Source organism: Sporisorium graminicola, chromosome SGRAM_1 (assembly GCF_005498985.1).
Source record: "Sporisorium graminicola strain CBS 10092 chromosome SGRAM_1, whole genome shotgun sequence".
In the NCBI taxonomy this organism is placed as follows: domain Eukaryota; kingdom Fungi; phylum Basidiomycota; class Ustilaginomycetes; order Ustilaginales; family Ustilaginaceae; genus Sporisorium; species Sporisorium graminicola.
Window position 1 is genome coordinate 911,757 of NC_043719.1, and position 18,854 is coordinate 930,610.

Genomic DNA, 18,854 nt, shown 5'->3' on the forward strand with positions numbered 1-18,854 from the left:
TTTCGCCAAATTACTCTTGTTCAAATAGCACAAAGCATGGCCTGAGCGTATTGGAAAATCCGAAGACTCCCTGTCAAGAGCATGGGGGCTGTGCCTGTCTGTCACTCACGCCGCGTGCATGCAGGATGCAAATCTGAGCGTGCTCAACGCGGCGCGACAGTCTCAGGTTGTGTTGGGATTCTAGACTCTCTCAACGCAGTCGAAGCTCTCACGATGTCTGATCTGTATCGGATCGAGCTTGACAGAGGCAATCACGTTATGGTAAAAACAACCGGCGTCTCTCCCATTCCTGCTCGTCCGCGGCGCACCCGAACTTGCAAGGCAGCAACGCATCACGAGGGCATGTTTTGACATTGCATTCTGCGCTCTCATAAAACTGATCATTATCTTCTCGATCCCACCGACGTCGCGCCGGGCGCCAGCAAGTTGATTGCTACTGATCATTGGCATGCGAAGCTCGCGACATCTCTTTCCTCGCCAAGGCGCTCATCGCGTCGAACTTGATCTGAGCGTCGACATTGTCTACTGCATCTACCCGCACCTGCCTCGTCTTTTGTGTTGCAGCAATCAGGGACGCCACACTCGTAGCGATTGATACCACCGACCGGAGCTGACTCACAGATGAGAACACCCTCGAGCAACAGCAAAGGTCATTGAGGGTTCCACAAACGAGATGCCCGAGCACTGAACGAGCTTGACGTGTGAGCGAAATGCACATATTCATTTGATAGCAGACATCGACTTCGACACCTGTCCGGTCAATGAAGAGGGTAAGCTGCTCTCGGTCTCAGTCGTGCTTTCCTCGACGGCACGTACTGCGGCGGTGTCCCGCAAGCCCAGTCGACGCTCTTGCTGGCCTTGCGGGAGGCCCGGCCTTGTCGGCAGGCTTGTCAATTGATACAGGTCCTTGCGGCGGGGAAGGCGGTCCAAACCTAGGCGAGTTGGTGGCAGCACCAGGTCCAGGTACGCTACCAGACCGGTCGCCAGGCCCAGCGCCAGCACCAACATGGGCTTCAGCTCCAGCATCGGCGCCTGGTCTAAACCCGGATCCAGCACCCCCTCCAAGTCCAGCATCATCCCCACCATGACCGAGCTCAATCGGACCATGCGCGCGGCCATAGCTTTCCGCCTGAGTGTCCGTCGGAGGCTGCGCAGGAAAAGTAGGAAATCCAGTCGAAGGATCAGGCGACCCTGCCTCATCAGGCACTTTGGCCCCAGGCGAGTCTTGACGAACCATTCCGTACCCCTTCGGAAGACGTGCACCTTCTCCACTGCCGCTACAGACCGAGCTGACAATGCCCAGCGGGTCGACGTTCTGGCAGACGCTTCGGTTGCGTTGGTACTTGTCCGGAGCGGGATATCCTGTCTGATCCGTCTGTCCGCTGTAGGGTGCCACGGTGGCATCGTCTTGCCTCTGTGCGCCACTGCGGTCGATGATGCCAACGGGGCATCTGACCCTCTTGGGTGTCGAAGCCAAGCCAGGGTTGTCGCCAAACATCTTGAAGCGGAACAGGCACGACGATCGAAGTCCTTCAGGAAGCTTGCAACAAGCCTGCTCGTTGTCCACTCCACCGTACTGTTGACCCCAGCTCGTCTCCCATTGGTTGGCGCAGCCTTTGGGGAAGTCGCCGACTCCTCCACCGGCAAGGTTCAGATCCCAGCTGCCTTTCGAGATGCCTTGACTCGTGTTGATGTTTTGCAAGATCATCTTGCGCACTTTGAGTGCTTTGCCATTGGGATCCTGAGGCTGGAACTCGACGTACCAACACGTATTCTCGATGGTGCCATCCGGGTCGTGGATGTTGTAGGCTCCGAAACCGTATCCAAGCTCCGGGTCGACAGTGTCTAGCCAAGGCTGAATGCAGTTGCAGGCGAATTGATTGCCGCCGTCATCGCAACCATTTTTGCCAGACACCTTCTCCTGTGTCGAGATGGGGGTCACGCCGTCTTTCTGACACATATCAACCGGAGCATATAGACCCGCCGATGGCCGAGACCAAGCAAAGGCGGCCGGACAACAGTCCCAAAATCTGGTGGCGAACGGTCCGTTTGGCGGATTGTAGGCGTTCGAGGTGGCGATGAACTGAGACGATGCGATGGCGGCGAGAATGACCGCGAAGGTTGATTTGAACTCGGCACCCATGGCTACGCAAAGCAATCGATGTGGATAATGAGAAAATTCCGAAGTGCCAGCCTTCGAAGCGGAGGAGAAGGAAAAGAGAAGATGAGCGATCAGTGAGGAAGAGGGTAGCGACCAGCACGAGATTGTCCTTGAGTGCATGTGATAGTTTCGGTACAACGAGTGACTTCTTATACAGCAGCCCAGGTCAACTCGATCCCGTCTTGCTGGTGCAGGACCCCTAAGCAGCAGAACTATTCCACAGCGGGCAGTATCCACTATGCCGTCTCGCTGTGTTAGGGTTGTTGTAAACGTCTTCCAACCCGCCAACGGGCGTTTGCTTGCACGCGTCCCGGCGTTTCATCTGTTCCACGCTCCAACCATTGTACGCCAATCGTAGTCGGCGGCTTATTTGCACCGAGCTTCCACCGTGTTCACCGCCCGCGGATGAGCGGTCCGCGGTACAATCGGCGGCCGGCGTAGAGTAGCAGCAACGTCGTTGACGAGCATCCTTCCAGCTCAGTGGGTTGGTCTTGTGCCTTCCCCGGCCAACCACAGGTTGTAGTGGGCGGAAGCTTGGCACGCTTCTGGGGTACTGAAGTTAAATAACGAGCAAGTGACGAAGTTCCCTGCAACGCTACTTCTAAAGCCCACCATGTACGCAACGCCGGTGGTTGGCCAAGGCCACCATACACGCGCTGCTGTACCCAAGGCCCACATGGCGATGTGCACATACACTTGGACGCCAAAGCAGAGGTAAGATCGGACAAGGAAAAAAGTGCAAGTGCGAGATGAAGCAGAGCTCCCGAAGAATTACAACATTCACGCGGGACTTTGGCCTAGTCTTTGAAAAGCAAATTCTTCGAAAGGAACAACGAGTATCGAGGGGAAGCAATGACAAACTCATGCAGCAGGAATTGCGAACGTGGCTACACAATCTGGTGGCCAGGCAGCGTTGACGATCGGTGCAGTGAGTAGGTGAGATGGGATGACGGGAACGGTTCGCTTCGGCTCAAGGTTTCTCTTGCCGAATCATGTCGAGATTCAGCACCGAGAAAAGCCTGTAGATATAGGTCCTTTGCTTTTTCTCGATCTTGATCATAGTAACATTACCGTCTTGCAGCTTCTGCTTGTCTTCGTCGAGCATAGTTGGGAATGCGCTCTTTAGCATCTGTGCCTCGATAAGTGCGAATGCCACTTCGGTGCTCTGAGCAAAGAGGAGACGCAGTCCCATGCTCTTCCACATATTTTTCGGCACGTTCAGCTTCTGGTTGGACAGAGGCGCCAAGGACAGTCTGGTAGCTAGTTCGGGATGGGTGGCGAGTCGTGCGGTATTGTACGTTCCGTCAGTGACACCAAAGAACTTGACTGTACCGTCCATATGGTGCTGCAGATAAGAGAGCCCTTTGCGTATCTGATAGGATGACACGAATTGTTGAAGAGGGGTGAACTGTTCTTTGGGAGGCGGAGAGAAATTCTTGTCTGCATGGACTGTTCTTCGTGAGACTTTGTAGGCTTCCATAAGCTGCGTGTCGTCAGCTGGTGACGCTGCTGCAAGGCGGTACACAGGGTGCTCTTTGGTAGCCGTTACATCGCTCGGTCGGGCTTGCTACGATGGCTCCGTTGGAGAGCTCCACGACGGTGCCGCAATGTGGCTCTGCGCATAGACATCTCCAGTGTGGGGGTTCCCTTGGACAACGTAAGCAAGCCACTCTCGCTCAGCGAGCGTGAAGGGTTTCTCGTTCCCATGTTCATACGCATGAGCATACGCAAGAGCCTCCAGATGTTCCGGATCTGGCGGAGTACCCGGATTGAGTCCAACAGCACCCTTCTGCTGAGCTTGGACCTCACGTAGACTTTGCATGAAAGGATGCTCTTCGGCGTTTGACACTTGATTCGACCACGAAGGGTGCTTGGGGACCCGAGGCTGAGGCTGCTTATGTATTTGATTTAGAGACTGTCGCAGATCCTTGCCTGCCTCAAAGAAGGGCTGTGAAAATTTGATTGGGAGGGGAGGGGTAAAAGGGACTGGAATGCGTGAGCCAGCTCGTGGACCACCACGGAGAGGCTGTTGAAAACCTTGCATCGGAGCCGGGCCTTGATATAACGACACGGGCGGACTCTCGGGGAGCTGCTGGCCCTTTGGAATTTCTCAGCTCGTGGGGTATGATGACGAGATTGCTGAAAGCCTTGAATATGGGCAAAAGTGTCATATGTCGACTCGAATGGATCCTTCGGTTGAAGCTGGAACTGTGCGCCTTCCTGCGAAGACCTAGGTTGGGAGGAATATCCTTGAGCGACTACGCTCTCAAGGCCCTCGTGCTCGTAAGGTGCGGCATGAATAGGAGCGCTCTGCATGGAATGTCGATAGCCTGCAACCACCTCCGCAAGGGGATCGTTGTGTACGACAGCTCGTATCTCATAATCAGAGGTTCCGGGCTCGCTAAATATACTTGAGCTTGAAGCAGTCGAGCCAATCGCCGGAAGACTGCGCACCGGATTGATGCTAGCTGCAAGAGTAAGCAAGACTGCCGTGATGAAAAGACAGAGAGGTCTCATGCTGAAGATGTGGCGAGTGCTGGACATGTTCATGCTTTCGGCGCGAGCCAGACCTTGCCCTATTTATGCGTCGTGAAGTCCAGGCCAAGAGTCATACTGTCGGTAAGGCCAAAGCAACAACGAGGCTCAGTAGTGGTAGCGCTTTCCTGTCGAGTGTAGTATCATGCTCTCCTTTCGTTTCATGACATCTGCAATGCATGGTCGAGCTCGACTTTTGATGTTCTCACGCCAACTCAGCCCTCACAAGAAAGGTGCAGAAAGAATGTCGAAAGGTGGGCAGCCGAAGCTGCTCCGGACCTTTTTTTCCTCATGTCGCCTCCTTCAATGAATGCTTATGCTCTACTTCCTTGGGTTTTGCTTATAGAGTTTTAAACCATGTCATTGGCCCTCTTCATTCCACGGCGTCTTTCCAGCAACATCAGCAGCTTGCATGCATCACATGAAGGCCGCTGTCTTGCATTTGCATTTTTTTTTCCATCTCTAGGCTAAGTTTAGCTGTGCTCCATGACTCGGAAAGATCTTCTGCAGCCCCGCTTCAATGCCTGCCTGCCTGCCAAGACTCATCGCACAGCTCACGCCGCGACCTGTTGCCACGGTGAGGAGGTGCGGTGTTTGCTCGGACCAGCACGTTGTGGGGGTTCATCCGAGTGTTTGCTTCGAACTTCGATATACGCCAATAGCGAACAGCCACCAGCTCATGTGTAACTTTGCTCAAAGCTCTCAAATTGCGGCAAGTGCATCGCTACACGAGTTGCGACGGACGACACGTACGTTACCTGCAGCCGCTTTCATCGAAGCCTCGAGTCTCGACTCGCGCCATATGTGCCACCGAGATTCTCTCCTCCGTACCTGCAGTCGAGTCAGTCGAGAAGAGTAGCCAGTCTTGATTACTGTAGCGTCGATGAAGCTCGTTGCAGAGCATGAGCGTGCGATACGCATATTGACTATCAGCCACGCTTCCCAAGCTTCTGACCCGCGCGAATAAAATTTTGCCGAAATCCGAATTCCGCGCCTCTTTGTCCGGCTTCTTCAAAGTCAATTGCCTTTCGCAACCGCGATCCTCGTCACACCACCATCACCGCTCAAAATCACATCCGCCCTCGATCATGTCGGACAGATACCACGGCTCGGCATACCGCAGTCGCGGCGCATCCTACCGGGACGACCGTCGCTATCCACCGCGGCACCATCCCCGCGACGATCATGAGTATCCGGACAGCCGACCCGCGTACGATGCGCGCGATTCGTACGCTGCTTCTTCGTACTATCCTGAGCCACGATACCCGGAGCGACCGCACGGTCGCCGTGTGCACAAGACAATCCCACCTCCGAGACCGTGGGACTACAGTCGGCGACCGCCGCCTCGCAACGAGCAGGAAAGAATGGAGCTCGAGCGCGAACGCGAGGCGTGGGAGGCCAAAGAGGAGGAGAGGTACAAGCAGCGTATGGAGGAGAGGGAGCGCGAGAGGCAAAGGGACTGGGAGCGCAATGGATATGGTGCGTATGGTCCGCCTGGAGGGAGGGAGAGGGACCGCGAAGTGGATGTGTACGATCGTGAACGTGCGGCGAGACAATCGGATCTGGGGCCAGCTCGTCGGCCGCGATCTCGAAGTCCTCCGGGCGCAGATCCTCGATACGAGCAAAGAGGTTCGTGGGGCCGGGCGTCTGTAGGATCTTCGGAAGGCAGAGAACGCGAGCTGGTTGGTGTACCAGCGTCGGCATCGGCAGAACGCCTCGACGCAGCTGGCGGTTATCCTCCTCGACGATCACCCCCACCGCCAGCATCCTCGTCAGAGGCGGCAGCAGCAGGTGCAGCAGTCAGAACAGAAGCAGCAGCACCAACATCATACCCAGACGCTTCTGACGCCCCATCCGCATCCCGCTACAGACCCTCATCACCTCCGCGTGGACCAGCACGAGACAGCTCAGGCTTCATCTCGACCCCACCTACCGGGCCACGCGCCTCACGTGGTGGTCCGCCACCGCACCCTTCGTCCGCATTCCGCGGCCGCGAAGGCTCCGGATCCGCTGGAACGTACACGCCCGGATTGGAACGAGACCGAGAAGCCAGCAGCAGCTACATGAGTCCTTCGAATGGACGCTTTGGACGGGCCGGTGGACGGGAAGGCGGGCCACCGCAGGGTGGAGCGTATCGTGGCGGGCATCCATCGTTCGGGCGGGGGAGGAGGGACACTAATCCGTACGATTCGGGCTACTACGCTGCAGAAGACGAAGCCGGGTATCGTGGGGGTTACGGTGGCGGTGCGGGTTCGTCGCCGCATGAGAACTCGCCGTACTCGCCATCGACGTCCACACCCGCGGGAGGTCTGCACCACAGCCACCATCACCTGACGGCACCACGGCTGTCGCGCACCTCGTCGTCGCAGACCTCGGGCACGCCCGCGGCGATCCCCACGGGCCCAGCATCCGCCCTCGCCTCGCCATCCACTCTCGCCCCCCCCTCTTCCGCCACCGCAACTGCCACGCCGCACTTCAGCGCCGCACACGTGCTCACCCCGGAGCTCGATGCCGAGCTGCTCGCGCTCGAAACCCAGCGCGCCGCGTTCGTCTCGAGCCATCTCCTAGGTGCCAAGCGCGCGAGCGTGCGCGCGTTGAGGACCGAGCTGCGCGAGGCCGAGCTCGACTATGCTACTGCGGGCAACCGCCGCCACGCTGCGGAGCGCGCGTTGGAGGTCGCGCGCGAGACCGCCGACGCGTACAGCTTGGAGGAGAACCGAAAGGACGAGTTGCAGCGCCTGATTGCCCAGCAGCTCGTGCAGAGCATGTAGTCGGCTAGGAGGAGGCGCAGCAGCATCTCTTCATTCCGTTGCAGTTCTGGAAGGTAACTTAACTTAATCAGATCCTCAGCGTTCGTGCAGACAGGGTCATCGAGTCGTGAGAGCGGGTTTCGATTTGATTGAGAAATAGAGAGACACGGCGAAAAGATTGAGCGACCACACGAAGGTTTAACGTCGACTGTGCGGAACCCCGAGATGGGCAAACAAGAGGAGAGGGTATACAGACATAGAGCATCCGCTTCCGTTGGCGATCGAGTCGGGATTATGCCTTTTTCGCGGGGGGCTGACCCTTGAGCGTGCCGATGCGCTTGTCAAAGTCCTTGGAGTGAAGCAAATGATGACTGCAAACAGAGAACAAGGTCCAAGGTCCACGCGTGTGTGTGTGTGTGTGTCAGCTCGCTGAATCTCTTCTTGAAGGTACCCGCAGAATGTACTCGGTGGAGAAAACTTACTGTTGTTTAGCAATGTCCCAACGAGGAGGGGGAGCCTTAACCGCGTACGACTTGGTCTCTCCGCCACCCTTGACCTTCTCTACACGAAGGTCGAACTCCAACTCTCCTGTTTCTGGGTAGTACTCGACGGAGCACCAGTTGCGAGCGCCGATGATGCTGTACCGCCCAGAGCGAAACACAAGGAAATGGTCAGTGGGAGATCTCAATATCGCAGTGCGGGAAAGCTGGCAAAACTTACTACTTGTCCTTCTGCTTCTGTCCTTCCAAGTCGGTCTCGAACAGCGGCACCATGGTCTCCTTGGTGCCACAGTAGAACAGCGAACGATGCTTCTTACGAGCCAGCTTGTTGAGCATCGAGATGACCGCGGGCGGGGGCGGAGCATTGACAATCGCCGACGTAATCACTGCCAGCGAATACTTGGGGTCCAAGCTAGGATCGTGCTGGTGGTACCCGTAGAAGACGCCTACGCCACCGGCGTGCACGTCTCCACTAATGTACGAGGCGCGCAGCTTCTTTTCTAGACACAGCTCCTGCACCCGCTCCACAAGCCAGTTGCGCTCGTGCTTGTGTGGTCCTGCACACCAGTGGTCGCCCAGATCGTCAAGCAGCTCGACTTGGCCGTTGAAGTTGTTGGTGAACCCGGGGGAGAGACCTTTGGCGAGCATGATAAGTGGATTCATGCTGCTCGAGAGTGTGCGCTCCAAGAAGACCATTCGTGGGTAGGCGAGGGGTACACCCAGCAGAACGATGAGATGCTCGACGCCCGGCGGCAGTTTGCGCACCGCATCAAACAGGCGCTGGTAGGTGGCCTTGCTGCAGATCTGATCGATCTTGCGTTCCGAACGGCAGTCGGCAAGCAGGATCCACTGCTTGGGACCGAGGTACGACAGCAGACTGTGGTTCTTGAACGGAATGTAGACGCCGTCGCCGCCAAACAGGATGCTGCGATTAGGGTGCGATGTCTCGCTAACACCGTCCACATCGTCGTTAACGAAAAGCTGGAAAAGGAGGAAATAGAAATAGCCTCTCTTTCCAACATGGTTGAACACAGCGGCTTGCATGAGCTCGTCCGGGTACGTTCCAAACCCGTCGATGAGATCGTGGTCGTCGAGCATGTTGATCATAGGCACCTGAGCAATGGTCTTGGCGAAGGAACCTCCGCCAAACCACTCGCAGTAGTGATTGAACATGTAGCGGTCGATGCACGTGCTGATGGCGTCGGTGACAGGCATGGCCATGCGCTTCTTGGAGTCGGTCTGATTGTTCCACTCTTGCATCTCGGGCTCACGGACGAGCTTATCGCAATAGATCTGGTCGCCACCGCCGATGACAGCATGGTAAGGTTTGGCAGCGTGCGCCTTGAGCAGATCGTCCCAGAGTGGGTTGGGGCCATTCCACACAGACTCGTCGGTACTGGCGCTGAAGCCGTTGCAGCTGTGACCGGCCCATCGGAAATTCTGCGTCTTGGCAGGGACGAAGAATGTGTGGCCGGTCATGCCCTTGATGGCCTCGGACTGCGAATTGGGATGCGCTTCGCCATCGATCGAGTAGTGGACAGCAAGCTCGTGGTCAGCCAACGGAACTTCAATCTTGAAGCGCCAAAAGGTGAAGGAGCCCTCTGCCCCGTGATACTGGTAGAGCTTGATGGCCTCGGACTGCTTGTGCGAGTTGTCATCGGAAACGGCGGTGGTGCCATCGGCGGCAGCGGAGACGCCTGCGGCCTTCTCCCATCGAAGTTGGAGGGTGGGGGTGATCGAGTAGTCGCTGGTGGCATCTTCGGTGACGATCATGGCAAAGGCATGGTAGATGCTGGATTCGAGATCGACATTGTCGTACCGGAGCATGGGTCCGGTCTTGACGTTGAGAGTTGTCATGCTTGCGGGTGAGGTCTATGCACTTTCGTAGAAGGAGAGAACCTGACGACTGGTGATGGTGGGGTGGTGGAAGTGAGGACGGATGGTGAGACAGAAAAGGGAAAAGTTACGTCGAAACACTTTGTTTGCTTCAGGAAGACCCGGAGAGAAAAGAGGAGAGCTGAGCAGCTGACTTCGCCTAATGAATCGCCGTGATGGCTTCAGTCCAAGTGGGGTGCCGATCGACTGAAAGAGTCAACGGATGCGAACGAGGAGAGAGCTCACTCGTCCGGCGGAGCGCATATGCACTACCGGAATTTCATGATCCACACTGTGTCGACCACAGCCAGCCAGCCAGCCCAAAAAAAGCGCAAAGTGGAGGAATCGAGGGCAAGCACGGGGGATTGCCCACTTTGAAACACGTCAGACTCGATGCACATGCTGCTGCTACTGCTGCTGCTGCTGCTGCTGCTGCTGCTGCTGCTGCTGCTGCTGCTGCTGTGACTGTGACTGTGACTGGAGTCGGAGTTGTTTGAGGACATTCCGATGCGGTTTTTCGGGTTTGAGAGGCGCTTCCTTTTCAGAGAGGCTTTCATCCCTTCATCACACGTCGTAAGCGACGCAAAGGACAAATCAGGAGAGACTGATTTGGCTACTGTCCCAATGCCCTTGTCCCTTCTTCTGAATTTGGAGCTCGCTTAGAAATCCATCCAAAAGACGGTCGGATCGACACACTACAGCACAGGCGCGCCGCGCTGTTCAAGACGACCCTGCCAAGCCTTTGTCAATGAATATCCGTAGAGTTCAGTCTCCATCGACCGATTCTCGGCGTGCTTGATCCGACTTCTCGCCATTTCCTCCTCTTGCGTCTTTCTACCCTCGTTATGACTGCGCTTAGTCGGTTCTCGACAAATTTCGCGTTTACAAGCTATACGCTCGACAGATGTCCTTCTGTCCACTGAGGTTCACTGCTGAACCAGTCAGTCTTGTCGAACCAGAGCCACAACCCTGTCAGAGACTACTACTGTACTTCATAGGGCTAAACAAGAAATATTTAAATAAATCGCCCCCACGTTTCTCATGCAAAGTGCGTCACCGTGCTCATTTGCATTTCTTCGTTGCAGGCCGGCCACTCTTCAACACTCGCACTTGGTTCTCAACTTCCTTTTTAGCTCAAAGCACTCCGGAAGCCATCAAACTCGCAAGATAGGTAGCACAGACATGACACAATTGAGAAGAACAGGAAATTGAACATGAGAGAGCACGCAAGTGACGACCGAAACCACGACCAAATACAGTTAAATGTGCAAGTGAAGGGAGGAAGCTAAAGGCAATTGAAAGATAAGCAAGTAGAGGGGACCAAAGCGTTAGAGAGGGAGAAATAAGGGAAGGAGGGCCATCAAACGTGCCCGGATATCATCTTTTGAATGCCGATATACAACGACTGCCGACCAAGCTGCTGCTTATGTCGACGTTCGCCAAGCGCTCTGGCAAAAGAAGCACTCTGGAGTGTAGTGTAGGTATGGTGTAGACGTAGCCGAGTCCGCCATGGACTATGTGTTCGTCAAGGGTGGCTCGAGATCGTCATCAAAGAAATGCAGCGAGGTCCATGTCAAGCTGGACAAGGCTGGCAACACTTTCGGTGCTGCTGCTGCTGATTCGTTCAACTGAGCACCGCCCACGGCTGGTCGGCATTTGCATCCATCCCGAATGCACCACCGCCGCCCATGCTGCCAAAGTGGTCCAGGTCCCACCAATCGTCGCCCGAGCCTGCGATGATGCCCTGCGAACCAGGCCCGAGCTCGACCTGGTTGATCGCCGTGTCTTCTGCACCCTTGAGCGTGCTCTGCTGATGGCCGCCACCGCCGCCTTCCTTGGTCGCCGGCCCGGCTTCCGTCCCCGAAGCTGCAGGCGCCATGGTGGTCAGCCCAATGCGATCCAGTCTCATTCTATGAACGAACGGGCTCTTCTCGAGATCAATCTCATCGCAGCTACTCATTTCCGCCGGACTCGTGCTCGACGGTCCGGCAGAGCCAAAATCCAGCCCGCTACCTCCCAGCGCCGCTGGCATCTTGCCTCGTAGCGAGTTGGCCGTCGAGTTGGAAGCCGTAGATGCGTTCGAGCTGCCGCCGGCTAGCCGCGCGCTCGCCACCAGCTCCGGCGTTTCCACCGGCGGCTCGCTCTCCTGCGTCGATGCGTTCAGCCCGCCACCAAACAAACCGCTCAGGTCGACATCCGCATCGTTGAACGCGTCCGGTCCAGCCGCCGAGGCCTCGATGAAGTCGAACAAGTCAATGTCCAGACCCGTGTCGGCGTCAGCAGAGGGCAACGAATCCAGCGCGCCATCCAAGAAGCTCGAGCCGTTTGCGCCCGCGCCGCCGCTGCCGCCTTCGCCCGGCATGAGACCCTTGGAAGGTACATTCATGCCATTGGCAGGCAAGCCCGACAGCATCGAGTCCTGGCCGAGCATCGACATGAGCGATTGGAGCGCCTTGGGATCCGAGCCAGTCTGTCCAGATGGTCCTGCACTCGGTGCGCCCAGCAACGAGCCGGGCCCTCGCAGGCCATTGTTGGCGTTGCCAGTAGCAAGAAGCTCCTGCCATGTTGACTCGACAAGACCGGCGGGATCGCGTCCAGCCAGCTCTTGATCCTTCGTGCGCTTCTCCTCGGCCTCCTGCTCGGCCTTGACATTGGCCGTGTCCACCTTGGCAGCGGCGCCAGAGGCGTCTCCAGCACCAAGGCCGCCGGATCCTCCCTCGCGGCGCTTGCGTTCGGCTTCGGCCATCTCTCGTTTGACTTCCGCCATGATGTCAGCGCTCGTCTTAAACTTCTTATCGGGCTCAGCAGCAGACGAGGTGGGCGTGCCAGCAGCACCGCCTTTGCCCTTCTTGGCCGTCACCTTGCCACCTTTGATGACCTTGTCGCCCTTCTTGCCGCCCTTGCCCGCCGGCGTCGAGCCTGCCGGCGTGGAAATGTCTTCAGCTTGAGCGGGCGACGCAGCGACCTTCGGCGATTCGTTGGCACCAGACGATGGGCTCATAGCTTTGCCAGAACCGACCAGGTTTTTGGCACGCTTGTTGGGCGGCAACTTGAGATTCTCGGGCCGCAGTCCGCGCTTGATGCCGTTCATCGCAGCGGCAGCATCGAACGTGCCATCTGCATTGACACCCGCTGCAGTAGCATCCGCGCCTTGTGCCTGGGCGGTTGCCGCGTCTGCGGGTGCAGCTTGTGACACTGCCGGAATAGCAGAAGACGCTGCTGTGCCTTGGTTGTTGCTCTGCTGCTGCGCCACCGGAGCGTTGGTGCCTGGCGCCGAGGATGCGACGCCGTTCTGCTGTGCGGTGAGCGACTGTTCGCTGACCGAACTGACGATACGCTGTGCCAGCTCTGGGTTGCTGGAACGCACAAAGCTGATGCAACGGCTCATCTGCATCTTGAGCTTGTCCAGGTCGGCTAGACGCAGGATGCACTGCTTCATGGGTAGCAGGTCGTACTGATCCTTGTACATGAACGCCATAATCTTGAGACGCTTAGCAGGCTCCAGATTGCCGTTCATCGCGTAGAAGGCGGGTAAGAGGGCGGTCACGGTGGCTTGAATGGGGGCGAGCTTCTGCACTTGATCCAGAATCTGGTCCCTCTCGTCGTCAGCAATGTTCTGAATGATGGGCAGTCGAGGTCTCTGTGTGGCCAGCTCCTGATCAATCTTGGCCATAGCTGCACGTGCTTGCTCGAGCTGTTCGGGGCTCACTGCAATGAAGCGAGCCTGCGACATATTGGAAGGGCGTCCAGCCATTGCACCTTGCTGGTTTTGTGATGCGCCTGCTGCATTCGGGCCCGAGCCGCCTTGAGCAGCGCCGATCTGTGACGGCTGCGCTGGGTGGTTCTGCGTCTGCAATGGCTGTTGCTGTGGCTGCTGGGTTTGATTCGGCTGCTGGTTCTGTGCGTTGGCGCCCGTGTGCTGCGCATTGAGTGGCTGACCTGGCATACCGACTCCAAAGGTTGCGGGCGGCACCTGAGACGGTGGAGCTGCCGAGGTCTGCGGCATCATGGGACGTTGCTGATTTGCCCAGCCCATTTGCGGCGTCTGCTGTTGCTGCTGCTGTGGCTGTTGCTGCTGTGGCTGTGGCTGTGGCTGCTGGGCTTGCTGCAATTGCGGCGGCTGCTGCAGGCTGTTCTGTGGGAGACCCGCTGCGTTTGGCTGATAGCCCTGGTTCATCTGTCGCTGCTGGTTCTGCAGTTGCTCCTGGCGCCATGCATTGAGCTGCTGTGTAAGGAAGGCCTTGTTGAACTGTTCCTGAGACATGCCCACCTTGGCGAGATGCTCAGCGCTAAGGATCGGAGGTGGAGGTGGGTTGAAGCCGGCAAGCGACGTTTGCTGAGGTCCGAGCGCTTGCGATGCGTTTTGCGCCTGCATCTGGATCTGCTGTTGTTGTTGTTGTTGCTGCTGCTGCTGCGACTGGTTTGGCGGCATCATGGACGTTTGCTGTCCTTGGAGCTGAGCGGACTGCTGGTTGGGTTGTTGCGACTGCATCTGCGGCGTCGATGGAGGTCGGAACGCAGGCGCCTGTGGGTTGCTCTGTGCTGCGCCTTGAGCCTGACCGAGACCGGCCCCTGCCATGGACATCTGATACTGGTGTTGCATGGCTCGCTGCCACGTCTCCTCAAAAGGCGCAAGGTAGTTGCGGTACTCGGTGGCCAAAGCCTGTCCGAGCGCTTGCGTCTGGGGGGAGCCTAGGGGTGCAAGCTCCAGAGACATGGCGATAGCGGGCCATGCGCCCTTCTGATGCGCACCATCGCTGCCGCCGTGAGCTTGAACAATCTGGTAGAAGCGGTATAGATCCAACTCGCGTCCGCCAACTTTAGGCAAGGAAGTGATGGGGGTGCCTCGCTTCTTCATCAGATCGACGAGCGCCTTCATGAATTGCTCTGGACGCAGCGATGGCACGCCTTGCAAGCCAGACATGCCCGGCTGAGAATTAATGTTTGCAGCACCCATCTGCGGCGACGGTCGCACCTGAGGCGTTTGTTGCGGTGGTTGTGGCACGTTCTGATTCTGCAGACCGGGCTGGTTCAGCATGGGACTGCCAAATTGAGCTTGCGGTGGTCGGGCGGAACCAGGCCTGTTTGGTGGGCGGATGACGGGTGAAGCTTGGATATTGCCCATCGCGCTCATACCAGGTTGCTGCTGCTGTGGCTGCGACGCTTGTGAGGGCTGAGCCGATTGCTGTTGCTGCTGCGGCGGTGGTTGCTGGTTGTTAGGCCCCTGACCGCCTGCTTGCTGACTTTGTTGCATCAAAGCAGCAAACTGCTGTGCATTCTGAACGTTGAGACGCTGGAGAAGTGCAGACTGCAGGCGCTTGGCCTCTGCGTGCTGCTGCTGCACCGATTGGCGATCTTCGGCGCTGAGATCCGAGTTGAGCTTGCTTTCAATGTCGGTGACGCGCTGATGCAAGAGTCGCAGAAAGTTGAGCGGATTCTGCGGATTGCTCGCACCAGGCGTTTGGTCGGGTCGACCAACGGGAGGTCTTTGCTGTCCAGGCTGAGCAGGCTGCGGTTGCTGCTGTGGCTGCGCCTGTTGCGCAGCTTGCTGCAGACCGGGCACTTGCTGAGGCGTGGGTGCGCGCGCCAGTTGCTGTGGGTTCTGCAGGGAGATCTGAGGCGAAGATTGCACTTGATTGGACATTGGCGCTTGCTGTTGCTGTTGCTGCTGTTGCGACGCTTGTTGTTGCTGCGGCTGCTGAGCGGGAACAGCAGGCTGCAAAAAGCCCTGCGAGCCCATGGTAGGTGTCGATTGGGGCCCACCTGGGCGTACCTGCTGCAAGCCGGCCATCATCTGAGCCTGAGCTTGCATCTGCGGTGTCCTCTGCAAGCCGTTGGTAAAGTTTTGGCCGTTGTTCATATTCATGTTCATGTTGGACGGACCGTGCTGCAGAGGCCTTGCGCTAGCGTTATGGTTCTGCGCTGCCTGTTGTTGAGCTTGCATGGCTTGTTGGCGCGTGATCAGTTGCCGCAACTGGTGTGTGGCGCAGTATGAGAGAGACAGAGGTAAGGAAAGCAAGAAAAGCCAGAACGGGAAAAGGTGTGAGTGAGCGTGTTCTTGAGTATGGCGTGCAGATGCAAATGTGCGATTAAGGGAAATCGGCTTACCTGAATCATCTGCTCCTGTGTGAGATTGCCCTTCTTGGCCTGTTCGATGGCATGCGATAGCTGTGCAAACGTCGGAGTGGGCCCTCCATGACCAGCCATCTGGGAAGCAGCGCCCATGTTGGCAGCGGCAGCAGCTTGCTGTGGCTGCTGTTGCGGCTGTTGTTGTTGTTGTGGTTGTTGTGGTTGTTGTGGTTGTTGTTGTTGTTGTTGTTGTTGTTGTTGCTGTTGTTGCTGTTGTTGCTGTTGTTGCTGTTGTTGCTGTTGCTGTTGCTGCTGCTGCTGTTGTTGTTGTTGTTGTTGCTGCTGCTGCTGCTGCTGGAGATGCGCGGGCTGGGTTACAGAAGGCTGCTGGTGAACCATCTGAGCTTGCATCTGTGCATGTTGCGGCTGCTGTTGAAGCTGCTGCTGCTGTGGCTGCTGCTGAGGCGTCTGTGGCTGCACCATACCCTGAGGGCGCATCATCTGCATGAGAGGATTCTGGTTGTTGGCCATCATGCCATTAGCCAGCTGCGACTGCTGCTGGGCCATGAAGGCTTGCAGCTGCTGTTGGTTGAAGCCAGCGGGCAAACCGAGCTGGGGAATCATCGGGTTGCGCTGCTGCATCTGCGGCTGAACCCCAGGTGGAGGTTGCGGCTGGACCTGCTGTTGTTGTGGCATCTGCACGGCCTGCTGCATCTGACTCTGTTGGCGAAGCATGTTGAGCTGCTGAGGAGTGAGGTTGTTGAAGTTGAAAAACGCACCATTGTGCGACTGGTCGAAGCCTGACATGGTGGCGACAGTCAGCAGCAGGGATCAATCGCGGGAGTCAACGTCGGATGACCAGATGGAAGGGAGGATGCCAGCTTGCGGCTTGAGCCTGCTCTGCTCAAAGTGCCGAGGCTTGTGACGTTGAAGGTCGTCTGCAGGCTGGCTCTGACAGAGACGAAACTGGGAACGCGTTGCCTGATGGACCAGAGGAGTGAAAACGCGGATGCGTGACTGAAAGCCCACTTGGAGCCTTGGAAGCTCGTTGGGCGGGAATCAGATGAACGAGGTGTGACGATGAGCGCCGGACATCCAAGATGATGAGCTACGTGTCGAAATGTGAGATTGAGGTCGAGGCAGGGAGGTAGGGAGGCAGTGTCAGTTGGCGTGTAGAATCGAGCAAACTGATCTCTGCGTGAGAGTATTAACGAAGCCGGAGTGCAAGAGGTTTCAACGTGACGCGGGACGGGAAAAATATGTGGCACGCTGAAGAGAGACTGAGGGTATGACGCAGACGACGGTGTGTTCGAAGACAGCGGGTCGATGTCGGATTTGAGATGGAACCAGAGGCTGAGTGGTGCGAATCGATGGGTATAATGCGAATGCGGCAAGCGGACCAATAAGGAGCTCGGAGCAGAAGCTGTCGATCGGTAAGCTATCCGGACCGTTGGAAGTGATGGCGGCCTGAGGCGAAAGGCTGGGTTTCGTATGAAGCGGACAGCGATGTATAGCAGGGTCGACGATGTATGGATGGGTTCGGGCCGGTTAGGACGCCTTCGGCTGAAAAACAAGAAAACGAACGAAGCCGGAACGACGTGTGGCAAGTCTTGAGCCACGTGAGGAGGAGAACGAGCGGGAGAATGGGCACTCCAGTCGGAAGCTTGGATCGTTGACGAGGAAGATGGTGATGGTCAAGGTGATGATGATGCTGATGCTGATGCCGATGATCACGATGAGGGCGGTGATGGCGACAAGGACGACGAGGAGCGGCAAAGGCCAAAAGTCAGGGAAGGACGAAGGGGCCGAACGCGAGCCAAATCGAGAAACTCGCGGGATGGCGAGGCACAGAAGCAGAGGCAGAGCAGAGGGCAGCACAAAAAATGCACGGCGCGAGGCAGAGACGGGGCCGGCCTGATTCCAAGCAAAGAGAGAGCGGGAGGGAAGGAGAGAGAGCAAGTTGCAGCCAGCAGCAGCCAGCAGGCAGCTCAAGTGACCGAAAGCCATCGGAAGGGGGGTCAGCAGTCACACAGTCCGTCCACACACGGCAGCAGCAGTAGCGGAGGCGGCGGGCCCAGCGAAGCGGATTAAACTCAAAAATACAGGAAACTCGAAAACAGGGTCGCTGCTGAGTTACTGCTTGCCTGCCTGCTTTCCTACCTGCACCTGCATCTGCTTGAGGAAGCGTGGTGAAGCGATTCCAGATCTCTCCTAGAAAAAGGCACAGCAGCAGCAGAAGCACTACAGTACTGTACAGTAGAGAAGCACGACGTTGTGCGCGTCCAGCACCACGGGTCAAGCTTGCGTGTCGAGTCGTGTCGAGCGAGATACTCGCGTCGCTGCCTCGTTTTTTCGTGACCAACCAATTTGCTCGAAAATTCGTCCCTTTTTCGGTTTTCGAATTTGGTCGTTTTCGGTCGGGAGTGCGTGGCTCGTGGCGTTTGCCTCGTTGCAGACGCTCCGTCTCTCTCTGTGTGTACTGTATGTGAGCGAGTGAGGGAAAGAGGGCCCGTGGTCAAGGCGAGGGGTGGTCGTCACGGAGTTCATTTGGCTCCGATCTCCAGATTCATGGGCGCTCTCCATCGCTTCGAAGGAGAGAGTTGGCAGCAATGGCATAGACCAGCAGCAGCCAGGCATGTCTCGTCTGCACTCTCCACTTCTTGTTCTATCGACTCTGCGTTGTGTCGAGGGGGCGAGATACAAGTATTTCCCACGCTCCACGTCTGGCTCTCTGCACCTCTGACTAGTGCTGCCAGCTCGGCGCTTGCACATCCGATACTCGGCTCGCCAGCCTCCCAACTCTATTACTTTCAATCTGGCTGAGTGTTGACTTGCGCGGAAACAGTGCCGATAACATGCGCAACCTCGGACCACGAGCGATCACTGCTCTCGCGTCGAGATGGACACACGGCGTATGCATTGAGAGCCGACATGCAACTGTGCATCCGGGCATGATCCCGCAGC

General features: G+C 57.2%; 5 protein-coding genes across 5 annotated transcripts; 1 reads left to right on the forward strand and 4 right to left on the reverse strand.

The window, feature by feature from the left end:
• Positions 1-787: 787 nt before the first annotated feature.
• On the reverse strand, positions 788-2,143 carry EX895_000359 (uncharacterized protein; the record flags this gene model as incomplete). The annotated part of the gene is made up of 1 exon (XM_029880960.1): positions 788-2,143. One exon carries the CDS (start codon positions 2,141-2,143, stop codon positions 788-790), a length of 1,356 nt encoding a protein of 451 aa, XP_029742346.1.
• A 988-nt stretch (positions 2,144-3,131) lies between these two features.
• On the reverse strand, positions 3,132-3,500 carry EX895_000360 (uncharacterized protein; the record flags this gene model as incomplete). Its single annotated transcript, XM_029880961.1, has 1 exon — positions 3,132-3,500. The coding sequence occupies one exon, from the start codon at positions 3,498-3,500 to the stop codon at positions 3,132-3,134; it is 369 nt and encodes a 122-aa protein (XP_029742347.1).
• Positions 3,501-5,784: 2,284 nt separating this feature from the next.
• EX895_000361 (uncharacterized protein) lies at positions 5,785-7,467 on the forward strand (the record flags this gene model as incomplete). Its single annotated transcript, XM_029880962.1, has 1 exon — positions 5,785-7,467. The coding sequence occupies one exon, from the start codon at positions 5,785-5,787 to the stop codon at positions 7,465-7,467; it is 1,683 nt and encodes a 560-aa protein (XP_029742348.1).
• Positions 7,468-7,738: 271 nt separating this feature from the next.
• EX895_000362 (uncharacterized protein) lies at positions 7,739-9,803 on the reverse strand (the record flags this gene model as incomplete). The annotated part of the gene is made up of 3 exons (XM_029880963.1): positions 7,739-7,817; positions 7,929-8,084; positions 8,167-9,803. The coding sequence occupies 3 exons, from the start codon at positions 9,801-9,803 to the stop codon at positions 7,739-7,741; spliced, it is 1,872 nt and encodes a 623-aa protein (XP_029742349.1).
• Positions 9,804-11,445: 1,642 nt separating this feature from the next.
• On the reverse strand, positions 11,446-16,697 carry EX895_000363 (uncharacterized protein; the record flags this gene model as incomplete). The annotated part of the gene is made up of 2 exons (XM_029880964.1): positions 11,446-15,795; positions 15,930-16,697. 2 exons carry the CDS (start codon positions 16,695-16,697, stop codon positions 11,446-11,448), a joined length of 5,118 nt encoding a protein of 1,705 aa, XP_029742350.1.
• Between the last annotated feature and the right edge of the window lie 2,157 nt (positions 16,698-18,854).